Raw genomic sequence first — 17,540 nt, forward strand, 5'->3', positions numbered from 1 at the left:
GTTTTGTTGATTCTTTCTATTGTTTTTCTGTTCTCTATTTCATTTATTTCTGCTCTGATCTTTATTATTTCCTTTCTTCTGGTGGCTGTGGGCTAAACAAAAGTTTTACATGCACTGAGAAACCAAAAAAATTAATGTGACTCGCTTTATTGGGATATTCGTTTTATCGCAGTGGTTTGGAACCAAGCCTGCAGTATCTCTGAGGTATGCCTGCATAGAGCTTGGAAAAACATTTGTGATTAAATTCATGTTTTGGGGATATGTAAATGTCTCATTATTTGTTATCAAAACTTAACCTGATCTTTAAAAAAGAATATAATTAGTGGGCTTGCAGTTAAATTTATCAGTAATTTAAGAGAAAAATCTCAAATTGGATACCACCACCTTCTTTGAGAAGAAATAAAAGGAAAGTTTGTGATTCTTGTGTATTTGCATAGATACATACTTAGGAGTAAGGTAAAACAAGGCTAATTAAAACTGAACATGCTCTGCTCCTTTTTATTCTAGGATTATGCCTATAGTTCATTGTGAATTACTAAGGTCACATAATGTGTAACATATCGCACATTAAACTAAAAACATTTGAAAACAAATCAGAGCATTCGCTGTTAAATTATGGCTTTTATTGCCCACTTTGGCTAATTGTTCTAGAGTTTAATTACAGTATTAGTCGTGGATCTTGGTATGTAATACCACTTAGTGACATTACAGTGTTGTGGCTTTTTTTATTCTGACAGTAATTGGACCCTAAGATAGTGATGGTACAGTGGTAGAATTCTCACCTTCCATGCTGGAGACCTGAGTTCAATTCCCAGTCAGTGCGCCTCGTGCAGCCACCACCTGTCTGTCAGAGGAGGCGTGCGTGTTGCTGTGATACTGACTGGGTTTCAGCATTATTTTCAGACTCAGATGGGCTAGGAAGAAAGGCATGGTGGTGTACTTCCGAAAATTAGCCAGTGAAAACTCTATGGATTAGTATGGTCTGATCTGCAATCAATTATGGGGATGGCACAGGACTGGGCAGTGTTTTATTCTGTTGTGCATGGGGTCACCATCAGTTGGGGGCCAACTCCACAGCTAATAACAACAACAAGATAGTAACAGTGGTTATCTCTGGGTAGTAAGAATACGGTTACATTTACTTTTTACTTCTCTGAGTTTTCCGTGTTTCTGCCAGTGGACATGGGTTGTATAATAAACCATCCCCCTGTCCCTTTTTTGCAAAGGTAAGGTACTGACAGTAGCTGGACTTTACATCAGAATGAGAAAAGAGGCTCAGAAAAGAGAGATTTTCATTTCTTCGAATATAATTCATATTTATGGAGTCTTTGTGAGTGTTACATGGTTCAGTTATAGTATGCTTATTTTACACATGCACGTACTTTTTGTATTTATACATAATTTATATTGACTGACTTGGGGTTCAAGGTAATCTGTAACTTGAATTTTGATCTACATGATATTCTTTCTTCCTATTAGCCTCCTCCCCAGTTTTCTTGTGAGAAAAATTTGTACTTGTGGCCTTTGGTAGACATATGACTTAACTTACTGCTTTACCATTAGTGTTTAAAGCTTGTCTTTCTTGCTTCTGTGAGATTTTTGTTTTTCCTGTAGCTTATACTTTTAGTGTCTCTTTTTCTTTGGTTGAAGGTCCTGATTGCCAAATTGTAGAATAGCTTGATTTTATTTAGCAGTCAGTACTGTTAACTATTTCAAGAAAATAAGATGGCCAGAAGTGGAATTATTACTCAGTGTGATACTCTTAGAAGCATATATACCCTGGATAGTATGCATAGTATAATTAGTTTTGTTACTCACCTTATAAGTGTATATGTGCGTTAGAAATATTGAATAAATATTTTTAAATGCCAGCAGAGTAGGATTACAAGTGATTTCCCCTTTTACTATTTTATAATGAATGTATATTGCTTTATAATAATAAAAAAGGTTTTAAAATAGATAGAAATCTTAAGTGATTTATATATTTCTACAAGGTGGAATTTTAAGAATTAACGTGGTTTATGGGTACAGGCTTATAAATGATGTAAGACTACACTTTATTCATGAAATTTCCCCTTTTCCATTGTAGCCAGTCTTTCTTTTAAGACACACCTTGTGGAATCTTTTCAAGACTCTGGGCAAAGAAGCGGATGATAATCTTATCATTTTGGCATCCTCCCGAGTGCTTTTCAGCACTGTACTGTTGAGAACAGAATTTTGACTCTTTGAGGCACCACTGTTCGTTTTGTCCACCCCAGTCCATACACGGCTCTCACTGACTTCCTGTTCTCTCAGCCATGCACGTGCACACACACAGGGTGTGATTTAATCTAGGAATAGAGGCAGGATTAGAAATGGGGGTTGCACAGGGACTTGTAGGGCAGGCATGTGCAGTGGTTCTTTTACAAGTAGGGGTAGAAAGTTCTGGGTGCGATTGATTAAATACTAGTGCATTCGGTGTTTAGAAGTGGTTCTCACTTCCTTTCTAGTATTTGGTTGTTATATGGTTATATTTAATAGGTGTGGGATACTAGATAGGAAACAGAATATAAAGGCAAAATTGATGGCTAGATAGTTAACACTGGTCGCTTAATTCAGAGTAAAGCTAATTTATAAGTTACAGAGTTTTTTTGAACATTTTATTGTGGTTTGGGTAAAAGTGTATAGAGGAAATTAGTTTCCCAGTCAACAGTTTACACACATTTTGTTTCATGACATTAGTTGCAATTCCCTCAGTGTGACAGCACTCTATCCACTTTCTTCCTGGGTTCCGGTGACCGTTTGCCCATCTTTCCTGCCCCTTCCTGCCTTCTGAACTTTGTTTTTGGGCAGATGTTGCCCTTTTGGTCTCATATGGTTGATTGTTCTGAGGAACACTTTCTTCACTGGTGTTATTGTTCACTTTATAGGCCAGTCTGTTGTTTGGCTGGACGGTAGTCTCCGGGAGTGGGTTCTGTTCCAGGTTTGAAGGGTGTCTAAGGGCCGTAGTCTTGGGGGTTCCACCAATCTCTATCAGACCTCTAAGTCAGATGTTTTTTGTGAATTTGAGTTTTGTTCTACATTTTTCTCCCACTCTGTCCAGGACCTTCTTTATGATTCCTGTCAAAGTGGTTGGTGGTGGTGGTAGCCGGGCACCATCTAGTTCTTCTGGTTGCAGGCTAGTGGAGGCTGTGGTTTGTGTGGTCCATTAGTCCTTTGGACTAATTGTTTTTTGAGTCTTTGATTTTCTTCACTCTTCTTTGCTCCGGAATGGAAGAGACAAATAGTTGTATCTTAGATGGCTGCTTGCAAGCTTTTAAAACCCCAGTCGCTATTCACCAAAGTAGGATGTAGAACCTTGTCTCTATGGACTGCGTTATGCCAGTTGACCTAGATGTCCCCTGAGACTATTGTCCTAAGCCCTCAAGCCAAGTGACCCAGTTCCTCAAGGTGTTTGGTTATGCCTAGGAAGTTTTCATAACTTTGCCCCCCATGTGCTCTACTATATACATGGATAAGTTTGTAGTACATACAAATATGTATGTAGAAATATCCTCTGCCAAACCTATATGCTCATCGGTGTACTCCTATATGCCATCCCACACCTGTTCAGCTTATGTATCTACCTATGTATCCACTCGTAAATTATTGTTATTACTGTTATTGCAGGATTGTGTATGTAATAATATTTACTGTTGTTTCCTTTTACTCTTGGCATTCCTCCCAGTGTCTTCCTTTGCCTTGATCTATTGTGCTGACATCCCCCTCATTGTATATTGCCTTTCCCTTCACCTAAATTAATGTGTGTCTACTAAGAAGTTTTCATAACTTTGCTCCCTCTGTGCTCTACTATATACATGGATATATAGTGATTTTCCCTCCCTCCCCCTCCATCCCTGGTAACCATCAAAGAATGTTTCCTTCTGTGTAAACCTTTTCTTGACTTTTTGTAATAGTGGTCTCATGCAATATTTGCTCTTTTATGATTGACTTATTTTACTCAGCATATTGTCCTCCAGGTTCATCCATGTTATGAGATGTTTCGTAGATTCATCGTTATTTAACATTGTGTAGTATTCCATTGTATGTCTGTACCATAGTATTTATCCATTCATCTGTTGATGGACATTTAAGTTGTTCCATCTTTTTACTGTTGTTAATAATGCTGTGATGAACATAGGTGTGCGTGTATCTGTTTGTGTGATGCCTCTTATTTCTCTAGGATATATTCCTAGTAGTAGGATTGCTGGATCATAAAATCCATTGCTGTTGAGTTGATTCCGACTCATATAGTGACCCTGTAGGACAGAGTAGCAAGGAGCATAAGGTATCTCTATTTCTCACTTTTTAAGGAAGCACCGTACCATTTTCCACAGTGGTTGTACCATTTTACAGTCCTACCAGCAGTGTATGAGAGTTCCAGTCTCCCCACACCCTCACCAGCATTTGTTGTTTTCTGTTTTTGTTTTTTTTTTTGATCATTGCCACTGTTGCCGAGGTGAGATGATATCTCATTGTTCTTTTGATCTGCATCTCTCTAATGGCTAATGATTGAGAGCATCTCTTTATGTATTTGTTGACCACCTGAATGTCTTTTTTGGTGAAGTGTCTGTTCATGTCCTTTGCCCACTTTTTAAATGGATTGTTTGTGTTTTTGTTGTTGAGGTGTTGAAGTTTTCTATAAACTTTGGAGATTAGTCGCTTGTTAGATACGTCATTGCCAATTTTTTTTTCCCAGTCTGTAGGTTCTCTTTTTACTCCTTTGGAGAAGTGTTTTGATGTGCATAAATGTTTAATTTTTAGGAGGTCTCCGTCGTCTAGTTTATCTTCTGCTGTTTGTGCATTTTGGTTATGTTTGATAGCCTGTTCATGTCATAAATTAGGACTCCTAGGTTTGCCCCTATTTTTTCTTCCACGATCTTTATAGTTTTAGGTTTTACATTTGGGTCTTTGATCCATCTTGAGTTAGTTTTTGTATATGGTTTGAGGTATGAATCCTATTTCATTTTTCTGCAAATGGATATCCAGTTGTGCCAGCACCATTTGTTAAAGAGAATATCTCGTCCCCATTTAACGGACTTCGGCCCTTTGTCGAAGATTGGCTCTTCACAGGTGGATGGATTTACTTCTGGGTTCTCAGTTCTACTCCATTGGTCTGTGTGTCTGTCACTGTGTGAGTACCAGGCTGTTTTGACTACTGTGGCTGTCTGGTAGGTTCTGAGATCAGGAAGTGTGAGGCCTCCTACTTTGCTGTTATTCTTCAGTAGTACCTTGCTTATCCAAGATCTCTTTCCTTTCCATAGAAAGTTGATGATTAGTTTTTCTGTCTTTTTAAAGAATGTTGATGGAATCTGGATCAGGATTGCATTATATCTATAGATTACTTTTAGTAAGGTTGACGTTTTCACAATGTTAGGTCTTCCTATCCACGAGTATGGTTAAATTCTGACTTCCTAGAAGTTAGAATTTAAAGTGCAATAGTGAGATATTATTTTGAAATACTTTAAAGTGTTGCCTAGGCTACTTAACTGTTTCTCAGCTGTAGTACACATACAAAATGCCTGGGTACACTGAACAAGGATAAGAAAGAAATAGAGGAGCAAACAAATATAAGCAGTTGTGATAGCCTTCCCTTGAATGAACTTTTTCATTGTTTCATTTTAGTTTATAGTATTTGTGGCACATGTGTAAATGTTAATTGTAAAACAAAAGTTACCCATTTTATTTTTAGGGACTGTTTTAAGTTTTGGTGCAGTGATTAAGTGTTTGGCTGCTAACTGAAAGGAAGGCAGTTCAAACCTACTAGCTGCTCCGTGGGAGAAGGATGTGACAGTCTGCTTCTGCGGAGATTACAACCTAGGAAACCCTATGTCAGAACCAACTTGATGGCACCCAGTGACAACAACTACTAGGAATGCTTTTACTGCAAAACTCAGTAACTCCATCCAGAGGGCATTGGGGAAGTTACTGCTTTTGAGTCACTTCCTTTAAACAGGAGACAGGCAGGCATTTGGACCCGTTTTGTTCTGGGGCTGGGCCAGGACATGGGCGGCTGCCCGTAACACGGTGAGGAAGGATATGGTGAAAAGGGAGGCATGGGAATCCTGGAGGAACACAAGTGGCACTGTTTCCCTCTGATGTCCCCTCCTTTGCTGCCACCCTCGTTGCTAAGAGTCAGTCTCCCACCTCCCTACAAAGCAAAAATGATTTATTGTAGTCTTCATTCCAACAGAGTGGGCTTTCTTGGGAAATGAAGATTTCTGAAGGTTCACATCATCCAGTGGGGAAGATGGATACTATCAGTAAGATCTTCTTTAGTGCTGGAGTGTTTGTGTGTGGGTATACCAAATAGGGATTTGCTTTAAAATATATTGTTGTTTTGTTTGTACTTACGCTTTATGTGACCTAAATTTGGCTCTGTGGAATTTATATATTTGTTCAGAACGTTTAGGATAGTGATTTTTAGCTTTTAAATCTTTACTTATTATGCCATTAAAATACACAGACTGCATGATGGCATGGCACTGTATCACCCAGACTTACAACTGGCCCCCATATACACTGAGGGAGCCTTGCCAGGAGCCCGTGGGAAGACTTGCGTAGAGTCTAGAGGTTGGAGGTAGGACTGCAAGTGGCTGCAGACTAGGGAGCTGCGGTCTCTACTCCAGGGTGGACAGGCGGGCGCGGTGGCCCAGACGTGGTGCCTCCTCCTTGCTTCCTGGGCCATCCCTCACACAGTACGGGGGTCATGTTTGCTGAGGAAAGGAATGTTCCAGAGGCAGTACAACATACGCCATAGCCTTTGACCTCTGTCCCTCTGAAACACTTCCCTCACCCCCTCATTCCTTCTGGTCTCCACTCATATTTCACCCAGCCAGAGAAGCCTTCCTGGCCCCCCAAAAAAACCAACACCAAACACACTGCCATCAAGTCGATTCCGAATCAGCTTGTAGCAACCCCATAGGGTTTCCAAGGCTGCTCTACGAAGCAGACTGCCACATCTTTCTCCCGCGGAGGCTCTGGTTCCCAGCCGGAGGATATGAAATTGCACCCCCTGCCTCTGTACTCTCACGTGCTTTATGCTTCTTCAGAGCCCTGCTCACTGCCTGGCGCATTACCTGTTTTCTGTGCTGGTTGCCTGTCTCTCCCAGGAGTATGAGCTCCAGTGGGCTGGGAGTGCCGCTGTCCTGTCCTCGGCCTTGTACCCAGTGCCCAGCTCAGCGCCTGTGGTGAGTGGCTCTGGTTGTACAGAACCAGCCTCCTAAGCAGAGCTGAGTGTGAGCGTGCGTAGCAGGTAGTAACTGTGGCCCGCGCGGCAAGGTACTTAGCATGCAAACTTGAGTTTCCCTGTTTGTAAAATGTGGATGGTAATAGAACTACCTCAAAGGACTAATTAGTTACTGCATAGTAAGTGCTTGGCACAACTTCCAAGAGATGTTACTTGTTAATGTTATAAAATCACATAAGTTGTTTAAGTTCAGTTAGGGAGGGGGTGGTTAATAAGCACTTTCTTAAAAAAGTCAGGTGCCTCTGAAGGATTAAAGGACTAGCTGTCAGTTTAAACAGGTTTCCTAACATTTAGCTAAAGGAAGGGTTATGTTGAATGGTTGTGTGTGGGAAGTAGGTTATTTGGGGAGTATAGGATGATGATCTGTTCAGTACACCAAAAGTCTCAGTTACTTGCATTCTCTCCTCTGGGCAAATGTTTATTAAGGGAATCTTACGCGTGCCAGGCTTTGCTGCATTTTGGGGCCACAGAAATAATACATGATACCTGCCTTCAAGGAACCTGAGACTAGAGGAGCGAATGGATGGATACTAGGGACAGTCAGTGTGACTTCCGAGAACTCTAGTTGATTCTCTTTTAAGGATGCTTTTCCTCTTGCACCTCTCCCAGGATATCTGTTGCCTGTATTTTGAAGTCCTTTTCTCTTAGCTCTGTTGCCAGTCTGTTGGGAGTCGGGGATGGAGACAGAAGTTGTTGACAGGGTTTGTCTCTTTTGCGTTTGGCTGGTCTGCTTGCCAGTCCCGACAGGTTACCTGGGAATATGAGGAAGGGTAGGATTTCGGGTGGCAGCTGGAGATTCTTTTATGGGCAGGCTCATATAGTATGCTGAGTTTGTGTTCTCTCTTCTAGGGGGTTAGCTCTTCTGTTTGTTCAGTGTGGTGCTTCTCTTTCATAGTGGAGTTTAAATATTGACCAGAACCACTTTATTACCTGTGATCAGTCTGACTCACTGTCCTCATCTATAAAATGGGAGAAGTAATATCTGTTCATTCATTTATTCAGCAGGTACTGGACAATTAATTGTGCTAGGCATTGAGAATAAAATGAGGTTTGCCTTCAAGGAGTTTACAACTGTGAGGGTTAAATGATTGTATGTGGTGTGTGTGTGTGGACAGAGAGAAGCATGGTGTCTCATAGTGGATGGGCAAATGCTCAAAAGACGTTTCTTCTGTCCTTCCTTCCCCTTTTTATATAAGGCTTTTTAGTCTAGCTTTGTGTCTTAAAGAAAAACAAAAGAAAATCGTCATTGTGAATTGTTAATTATTTACATTTTATTTCCACCTGCCTCTTTCCACAAAGGATTTGAGAGTTAGTATATCTTATATATTCCTCTAAAGCTTTTGTTTTGCATGGGATAGAGAGTAAATAGATGGGGTGGATGAATGAAGGAATGAATGAGTTGATTATAAAAAACAAGAAATCAACTAATAGTTTTCTCCTAGAGGCTAACACAGATAATTTGAAGATTTCTTTTCTTATATGTTGCTTATGTTTTGAAAAAGTTCATTGGTATGACTTCTCTGGAATTTTGAGACTACAGATTTTAAAGCTTTAATAGTCTTCCTCCCCTCGAAACACCACCCCTATTCCTCCCCTCACACCCTCCCCCAGCAAAGTTTTTCCTACGATTGTTTGTGAAAGAAAAAAATTTTACGACTCATGCCTTTGTGTGGTCATCGTGAAGTGAGAGTCCCCTCATACTTACATTGATCAGAGAAGATGACAGATATACGTCGCTTAACCCCTCAGGGGTAGTGCTCAAAACCCAGGACTTCTAAAACTGCGCCGTTTACCCTTCCGCCTCACTGTAGACACACTCAACGCTGCTTACATTACAGAATGCTGGCCATCCTGGTTTTAAGTGCAAGAAGCAAAGCCGCACATACTGTTGGCTTTCTAAGGTAGTCGCTGTGCTCACAGGACATGGGTGAATGGTGGTGGGGCTGGAGCCTGCTCTTGCTCCCCTCCCTCATTGGCCTCGTGCATGTGTCCTTTCTGCAGACCTCATCTTGCACGACCCGCCCAGTGGGCTGTTCACACAAGTTAGGCCTTCATCATCTAAACACTGTTTGAATCTTTACAAGTTGTTTTTTGAAGAAGATACCGTCAGCCCTCCGTGTCCATGGATTGAACCAACCACAGATCAAAAATATTCAGGGAAAGAAAGTTCTAAAAAGCAAAACTTGAATTTGCTGCCCGTGGAGCACTCCGCTGAACCAGTGCAAATGAAGTGGTCTGTAGGCATCCCCTGCTGTAGCTCCCACCATTTCACAGATGACTTGTGTGTACCCTTTGTTCCTACGGAAAAAAAAATAGCTCCTAAAAAGCAATGAAGTAGTCAGAGCAGTCCCTCAAAGGCTAAGAGGGAGCATAAAGTGCTCTCTCTCAACGAGAAAATAAAAATCTTAGCTCTTTTGAAAAGCAGCCCTGTCACTTGCCAAAGTGGGCCATAAGGTCCATAAGAATGAATCCAGCAATCGCACAATAAAGCAGAAAGAAGCTGAAATTCGTGGAAGTGTTAGTGCTGCCCCTACATCGGCAAAGAAGGTCCCTCTGGTTCGTGATGAAGTTCTTGCAAAGACTGAGAAAGCATTAAGTGTTAAGTGTAAGCATTACCAACTACTTAACACAGCATTTACATTGTATTAGGTATTACAGGTATCTAGAGATAATTTATAGTACCTCATTTTATATAAGGGACTTGAGGCCCCTCAGATTGGTATCTGTGAGAGGTCCTGGAACCAATCCCCTGTGGACACCAAGGGACAACTGTACTGCTTGATAAATGCTAAAAAATAAAACAGCCTTGTACAGAATGGGATTCTACAGCAATTTCAGTATAGACTTAAAAAAAAACTCCTAGAAGGAAATGAATTTGTAGGGTATAGTTGACCCACAGATTTATTTTGACTTGTTCCACTCGCTCCCTGCCTCCCTTCCTCTTTTTAAATTTGAACTGGTTGCTAACACTTAAAAGACTTCCATGGGTCCCCACCCTGGCCCACCTTACCCCTCTGTCTCACTCCCACCTTGCCACTGTACATTTGTTTTGTTTATTTTGTGATCCCCTAGGCTAGAGTTTAAATACTTTGTCCTGTGGTGATTTTTCTGGTCAAGTATGTGGCCCTATAACTGACTGGAGTAAGAGAGAGCCCTAAGAGAGCAGATGTGGAAAGCGGTGGCGGTGGCGGACCCTGGGACCCTGGGGGTGCTGCGGGCTCCAGCAACATGCCTTTAGAAGGACAGTCCTTAGGTGTCCTCTCCAGCAGCCCGTAAGCAGCCTCAGCAGCTACTTTTTTGTTGTTGAAATGCTGTCCGTCAGTGTTTTATCTAGGATTGCACTTCCCTTTTTTAGTACCAGGCCTTTTGAATCTCCACTGCCTGGTACCGTGCCTTTCCTGTGCGTGTTCAGTAAATATTTGATGCCACATTTGTATAAGACTTGGCCCATTTAAAAATGCCTCTGCTGCCGTGTTTGCTTTTTATCTACGAAGAGTAAAAGGTACTGCTATGGGTCGGAATTGACTCGTCGGCAGTGGGTTTGGTGGGTTTTTTTTGTTTTTGTTTTTTTTTGTTTGGGGATCTTAAGTAACTCCCCCAAGGTCTGGCCGTTTATAAAGAGCACAGATTGGAATTTAGATCCATATCTTCTGACTGCAGGTAAGGGCTCTGCCAACATTGTTTGTTTTACTTTGCCAAGCTTATTTCTCAAATTTTTTTGAAGTTTTATTTATTTATTTTTTGTTGTTGTTGAGAATATACACAGCAAAACATACACCAGTTCAGCAGTTTCTATGTGTACAATTTAGTGACATTGATGACATTCTTTGAGTTGTACAGCCATGCTTACCCTCGTTTTCTGAGTTGTTCCTCCCTCATTAACCTAAACTCACTGCCCCCTAAAGTTCCAGTCTAATCTTGCAAGTTGCTGTTGTCAGTTTGATCCCATATAATTTTTAAAAGAGCTCAAGGCAGAACTTTTACTTAAGCTAAACTATTGTTTGGTTTTAAAATGACTTCAAGGGATATTTTTTATTTAAGGTTTAAAAATTATCTCAGGGCAATAGTTCCAGGGGTTCATACAGCTTCCATGGCTCCAGTCCATGAGAATTTGAAATTCTGTCCTGTATTTTCCCCTATTGATCAGGTTCTTCTATGGAATCTTTGATCAAAATGTTCAGGACTGGTAGCTGGGCACCATCCAGTTCTTCTGGTCTCATGGCAAAGGAGGCAGTTGTTCATGGAGGCAGTCTGCCTCACATTCCATTTTCTCCTCCTATTCCTGACTCTCCTTCCTCTGTTGCTCCAGGGGAATAGAGACCAATTGTTGTGCCTTGGGTGGCCGCTTGCAAGCTTTTGAGACCCCAGGCACTACACAACGAACTAGGCAGTAGAACAGAAGCACTAAACACGTCATTAGGCCAATTAACTGGGCTGTCCCATGAAACTAGGACACTAAACCTCCAAACCAAGGAACTAAATCCCATGAGGTGTTTTTGTTGTACATAAGCAGCCTCAGCAGCTACTTTTTATTGTTGTTGTAAACATATCTATCATACAACTTTGCCAGTCGGCTTTTTAGAGGTGTATAGCTTACTGACAGCAATTGCAGTAATCGGCTGTGCAGCCTCTCAATTTTTTTTGAAATGGAATTGACTTACGGATACAGGAAGTATTTAGATTTCAGAATTTGACAGTAACTGGTCAAGAAACTTTCATACAGTTCTCATCTTTTACCACTAGAATTCCAGTTTAATTCCCATGAAAATTTTTCTTTTTTTGAATGGAGTCTTTATAATACAAAGTGCCTAATCCTTGAACTGAATAGTGTGAAAATTGTAAGAAAACTAATTAGGAGAGCCCTAATACAGTTGAATGGGGTAACCATAGGTCCTGAGAGCCTGCGACAGTGATAGTCCTGCTTTATGCTGGTAGTCTTGGCCTGATTGTTAACAGATCCCCTCTTTTATCTCAAGGTCCTGCTTTGGACAGTAGATTAGCTGGAAACTGCACCTGTAGGAGAATGTAAATTTAAATTTTTAAGGACCTGTCACTGGCTGTGGAAACTACCATCAGTTAGTCTCTTGATATTTCAGAATACAAAAACAGGTGCTGTTGACTGTGACTCACAGCAGCCCATGTGTGTCAGAGTAGGACTGTGCCCCAAAGGGTTTCCAGTGGCTGATTTTCAGAAGTAGATTGCCAGGCCTTTCTTCCGAGGCACCTCTGGGTGGACTCAAACCTCCAATCTTTTGGTTAGCAGCCTAGCACATTAATCCTTTGCATCACCTAGGGATTCCTCTTGACATTTAGACAGCCCATATTGTCTTTTAACCAGTTTTCAGGACAAAAGGATAAGAAAAAACAATCTCTGCAATGAATTGAAATACTTCCTAAATCAGAATTAGAAAAAGCTGTCAGTCCAGAGCAGTGATAGTCTGTTGATGTGGCTGAAATGTGTCTTTAGTGAAGGAAGGGGATGTAAACAATTAATGGGAAAAACCATGACTTAATGAGGAGTTGGCTTTCAGTGCAGAGGGCAGGATGGACAGTTGCTAATGAAGACCGGATACAGTATTTGTTAACTGAAGATTAAATGGGGGTAAGACGATGGTTGTTTCCAGCTGGGTTTAGAAGTGCCTGGGAATAGCATGACCTTGGTATTAGCCCCTCTCAGAATGAATATAGTATGCTTCAGAGTCCCGAAACAGCCCACGGTAAGGGAAGAGTCTTTGTCCGGAGTCAGAGATAATGGAGGGTACGTTTAGAACAACGAATAAGACTTATTTGATGGACACTGGAAATTAAATGAAACCGTCAGTGCTGCTGTAGGCCTCGTAACAAGTTTTTCTTCAGATGAGTTTCTATTTAGCAAAGAATAGCCCTGTGATTATAAAATAGTTTTATGCATTTACTTGTGTTTTCTTCTGCAGTACTTTTTAACGCTTCATTTTATAATATTCTTCTAAATAATGGGCCAAATTATAGATTATTAAACTAATATGACAAAAACCAAATCCTCTTAAAATCTAAACTTAGTACTATTTGAAATATTTTTCTTCATGAGAAAGTCATTGCACATTTGTTACCTCTGGAGTTACTAAAACGAGCTGGCATGAACCTCATATTCTTTTCTTAACTAATTTTATAGCAGGATTGGAGGTTTGTTTTTATAGGATGGAAACAGTTACTAAGGATGTATTACTACCCCTCAGTGCTCCGAACACAGTGTAATTTGGTGAAAGTGGGATCCTGTAACACTCTAATGCTGTAACTCCAATCACATCAGGAGTGGGTGGGTAGAATAACATCACTTCATGACTTCAGAGTACATGTGGCTGGTTCTAAAACGGTCACATAAGATCGTAGAATATTTCACCTTGAAGGAACCTCTCGTACAATACAGTCATTTTATAGAGAAAACTTGAGATCCAGTGAATTTAAGTGACTTGTCCAAGGTCTTACAACTCATTAGTAGCATAAAAGCAATAAATGTCTGTATACAGTCTTGTTTCTTAACTTTTATTCTTTAAATTGTTGTACTCTAAACTTTCTTCCAGAGAAACCAGTAGTTTTATTTGTTACCAGGGAATTGCTAAACACTTAATTTAGTCATATGATTATACTTAAGGGTTTGAGGACTTTCAATCCTGTTGACTCCAGGAAATTGAATGAATTAGTTGATATGAGTGCATCTTACCTGCTTCGTAAGTATGTCTTGGTGAGCAGTGAATTAGCCATAATAGGAAGGAAGGAGGAAATGGATAGAAGGTATAGGTGTTCAGCTTAATGGTCCAACCTTTCTCACTGAATTGCCTAAGAGCAAAATGGTTTAATTTCATTTCATCCTCAGCTTGCCTTCTTAAATGCGTTCAGACATCTTTAAAGAAAAATAAAAGGTAAGGAATATAACCCAGACAACAGCAGAGAAACTAGAAATTTGTCAAGGTAAACACAAACAAAAAAAAAAAGATAATTTGAGGAGAACTTTACAAGGGACGCCAAAATCAAATCCGGGTGTCTGAAGTAGTGCAGAGCCGGAACTAAATCCAAAAGCCCTGTGATCACTTAGTGTGATTGGTGGGAAAGGTGCCTCACGTGGGGTTAAAGTGAAAAGGGGTAGAAGGCACTCCGTAGGGGTATTGATTGCTTAGATCTAGGGGTCTGGCCCTTGGGGCTCAGGACGCTGGGCGCAGGAGACCGGGCGACGGGGTGAGGGCAGAGTCTGAGGACCAGGGTCAGATGTCCAGCCTTCACTTCTCGTTGCTTCCTCCCGCCTCCATTTCCTTCATGCTGTCCAGACTTTCCCCAGACCTGGCCTTCATAGCTGACTGAAATTTTACTTTGAATTATACCTTATATTCTCTGTTCCTTATTTTGAAGGGGAATTGTAACACATTTCTCTCAAAAAGTTTTTCCCCTTGACATCTGAAGAGTATATTTGATTTCTTTGTGTTCCTCTCCTACCCTACCACACTGAGGACAGAAAGAAGATGGTTCCCAACCTCTACAGCAAAGCCATTTATTTATAAGGCTTTATATGAAAACTGAGGAGTGTGCTCATTGACTAAAAGGTGCGCTGACAGCAGATTGGGCAGGGCCTCAGGTCACTGTCCGTGCCCTCCACATGGAGGTACACTGTTCTCCCTGTTAGACTGTATCTCCTCACCTGTCACTGAAGTCAACACTTGGCTCAGAATGGGAGTGGTTTCACTGACGTTTATTTAGATTTTTCTTAAAAATCATTACAGGTATGTATGCCAACCAGCCTGTCATGTGAGTGGCTTCTTTGTATAAGAAGTTTACAATCATGTCTTCGGTATTGTAACAGTATTAGTTAGTGCACTAAGTGGATCTGCTGGGGCTACTTCGTGGGCATACACTTAGCTTTATTTTTAAGTTCACTTTCTCCAGTGCTCCCTCCCCCAACATGTATGCACACGGACTTTTGCCTTGCAACAGATACCCTCTTTATTAAAAAAAAAAAAAAAAAAAATGAATATAGCACAGCATTCCCTTCAGTCAAACTTTTGGAGTTTGGCCAGAAGGTACCTACAACAAAAATTCTCAGTCTGTAATGGTTCAAGGGGTTTTAAGGCCTCCACAAGCCTTAAAAATGTTCTCTTCTTCATATTTACATCTTGAGCACGCTCTGTGTTTCCGATAAAGCTTGCCTAGACTTCAGTCACTGTGAAATTAATGGCCAGAGACAGCCTCTAAAATATGTTGATAAATGTATTCCTGAAAATGTTTGGGGACATGGTGTCCTCGCAGATTTGGAAGAAGAAGTTAGTCATGCAAAGAAAACCATATACTCAGAGAGAGCTCCCACTGGAGGCACTCCCGCCTCCAACCCAGTGTATGGGGTTCTAATAGCTAAGCAGAAAGTGTGCACTCACATATTTGGGCTTCTGGGGAGTAAAAGTAAAAGCAAATGACAACTACATCGTTTGTCTGGAGAGTTATATATTTTTCTTTAAAATGTGCTACTGGTTTTTACATTCAAAATATGTGCTGGTCAGAGGGACCTAGGCTTGTTCCTGTGTGTTACTTACCATGTATCATGTGGCCAGCCCTCACCAGTGCTTTGTTCTGCAGTGAAATTATTCAACCACTTCTTGATACTTGGCTCTGCTTAAAGATTTTTCTCTCCTAATTCATCAGCTCTCTGCTGAGTGCCTTGTTATGTGCGCTAGTTGTCCCCTCAGCCCGTTGCAAAGCTTGTCTTCTGGGGCTTATCTTTCCTTGCTTCTCTGTTGGAGCCCCTGTTTCCAGGATCCTGTGTCATCCTCCTTCCAGATGTATTCCCTCATTTTGGAGGGACACGTCATCCCATAGCTTCCTGGAGAGGAATGAATGCAAGATAAGTTTGGAGTCCTTGAATATCTGAAAATACTTCTCTTCTCAATGAGTAGTTTGGCTGGGAACAGAATTCTAGATTGAGAGTAGTTTTAACTCTTCCCAATTCTGAGGGTGCTGTAATCCATTCTCATTCCTAATCTAAGAACAGACCCCACAGGTGTCTGAGTGAAGGAGGACAGGGCCTCCGATTCTGGCTGACGTTTATCAGAAGGTCAGACACACGGTTCCATGAGAATGAGTGAGCTCACCAGGGTGCATACAGCCCTTGGCACAGACCCGCCCAGGCATTAGATGACCATTTATTTTCTTTCAAGCTGTTCTTGGGGAGTATTTGCCTCCTTTGCTCTCTTACTGTTTCTGTTAGTTGGTAGCATATAGTATTGTATAGAAAAAGACAATGGGATTTAAAAATGTTAATCTGTATTTTCTGTTTGTATGGCCATTGCAGATGGCTCAGAAATACAGCTGTCCGGAGGCAAATAAACTAATCAGTCCAAAGCCACAGTCACTCTTTATTCTGAGGAATTTAGTATAGTCCCTTCCTAACTTGAGGGAACACTTTGGCTGGTGGACCTCGAGTTTATGTACCTCCAAAACGTGTCCCAGGACAGCGACAGAGAGTCGAGTGGAAATAAGGAGCCCCTGCAGTCCTGAGTCCTCCTGTGCCAGCTGTGTGCTGCTGCTGGAGACACACTGCCCAGCGCAGCGGACCTGCTGCGCTGCACCGAGTCCAGGGGGAAGCAAGCAGTCGTCAAAGTGCACGCTTCCGCTACCTTGTAGAACCTAGGTTTCAACCCTTGTGGCCTGTCCCCCTAGACCACAAGCCTCTTTGGGCCTGTGATTGGTTTTCCTTTTCTGAAGCTCCCTAGGAGAGTACTCTGGCCGCATCCTGGAGTTCTCCTTTGGCCTCCAGAGGGGATGCAGTTTACTCCTACGGAAGGGCCCTGCAGGGTAAGCTCTTCCAGATAGCTGCAAGGTGCCCGTCTTCAAGCAGGGAACCATGACACTCGGGCCTGTCCGTCAGGTGTGGTGGGACTGGGCCTGGAGGTAGGGGGTAATTCTTTTTTAGCTGTGCTTGCTTGGTGCACTGTGATCTTAAGTTTACTGTCTTTATGGGAAAAACTATTTCATAATTCCACTTTGCTGGCAGATTTGTATTAGTCAGCTCTGGTTACTGATGAGGTCTTGATCATTTAGGAGCCCTGGTGGTGCAGTGGTTAAGAACTCGGCTGTTAACCAGAATCCACCAGCCGCTCCTTGGAAACTCTATGGGCAGTTCTGCTCTGTCCTGTAGGGTCACTATGAATCACAATGGACTTGACAGCAATGGTTTTTTTTTGGGTTTTGTTCCCTTAAGCAGTTTATATCTATAAATCTTCTAATCTCATTGGACTGCTTTTGTCTGGGCTTT

The 17,540-nt window shown here is 41.5% G+C and overlaps 1 protein-coding gene across 1 annotated transcript in view; it reads left to right on the plus strand.

Moving 5' to 3' along the window:
- CHSY1 (chondroitin sulfate synthase 1) overlaps positions 1-17,540 on the plus strand; it is an 89,141-nt gene that overhangs the window by 67,786 nt on the left and 3,815 nt on the right. Inside the window, exon 3 of the mRNA XM_023727863.1 lies at positions 16,991-17,080. Within this exon, the coding sequence (XP_023583631.1) occupies positions 16,991-17,080 (90 nt within the window). The remainder of the gene's footprint in view (positions 1-16,990; positions 17,081-17,540) is intronic.

The sequence above is a fragment of the Trichechus manatus genome, unplaced genomic scaffold (assembly GCF_000243295.1).
Source record: "Trichechus manatus latirostris isolate Lorelei unplaced genomic scaffold, TriManLat1.0 scaffold00019, whole genome shotgun sequence".
Lineage (NCBI taxonomy): Eukaryota > Metazoa > Chordata > Mammalia > Sirenia > Trichechidae > Trichechus > Trichechus manatus.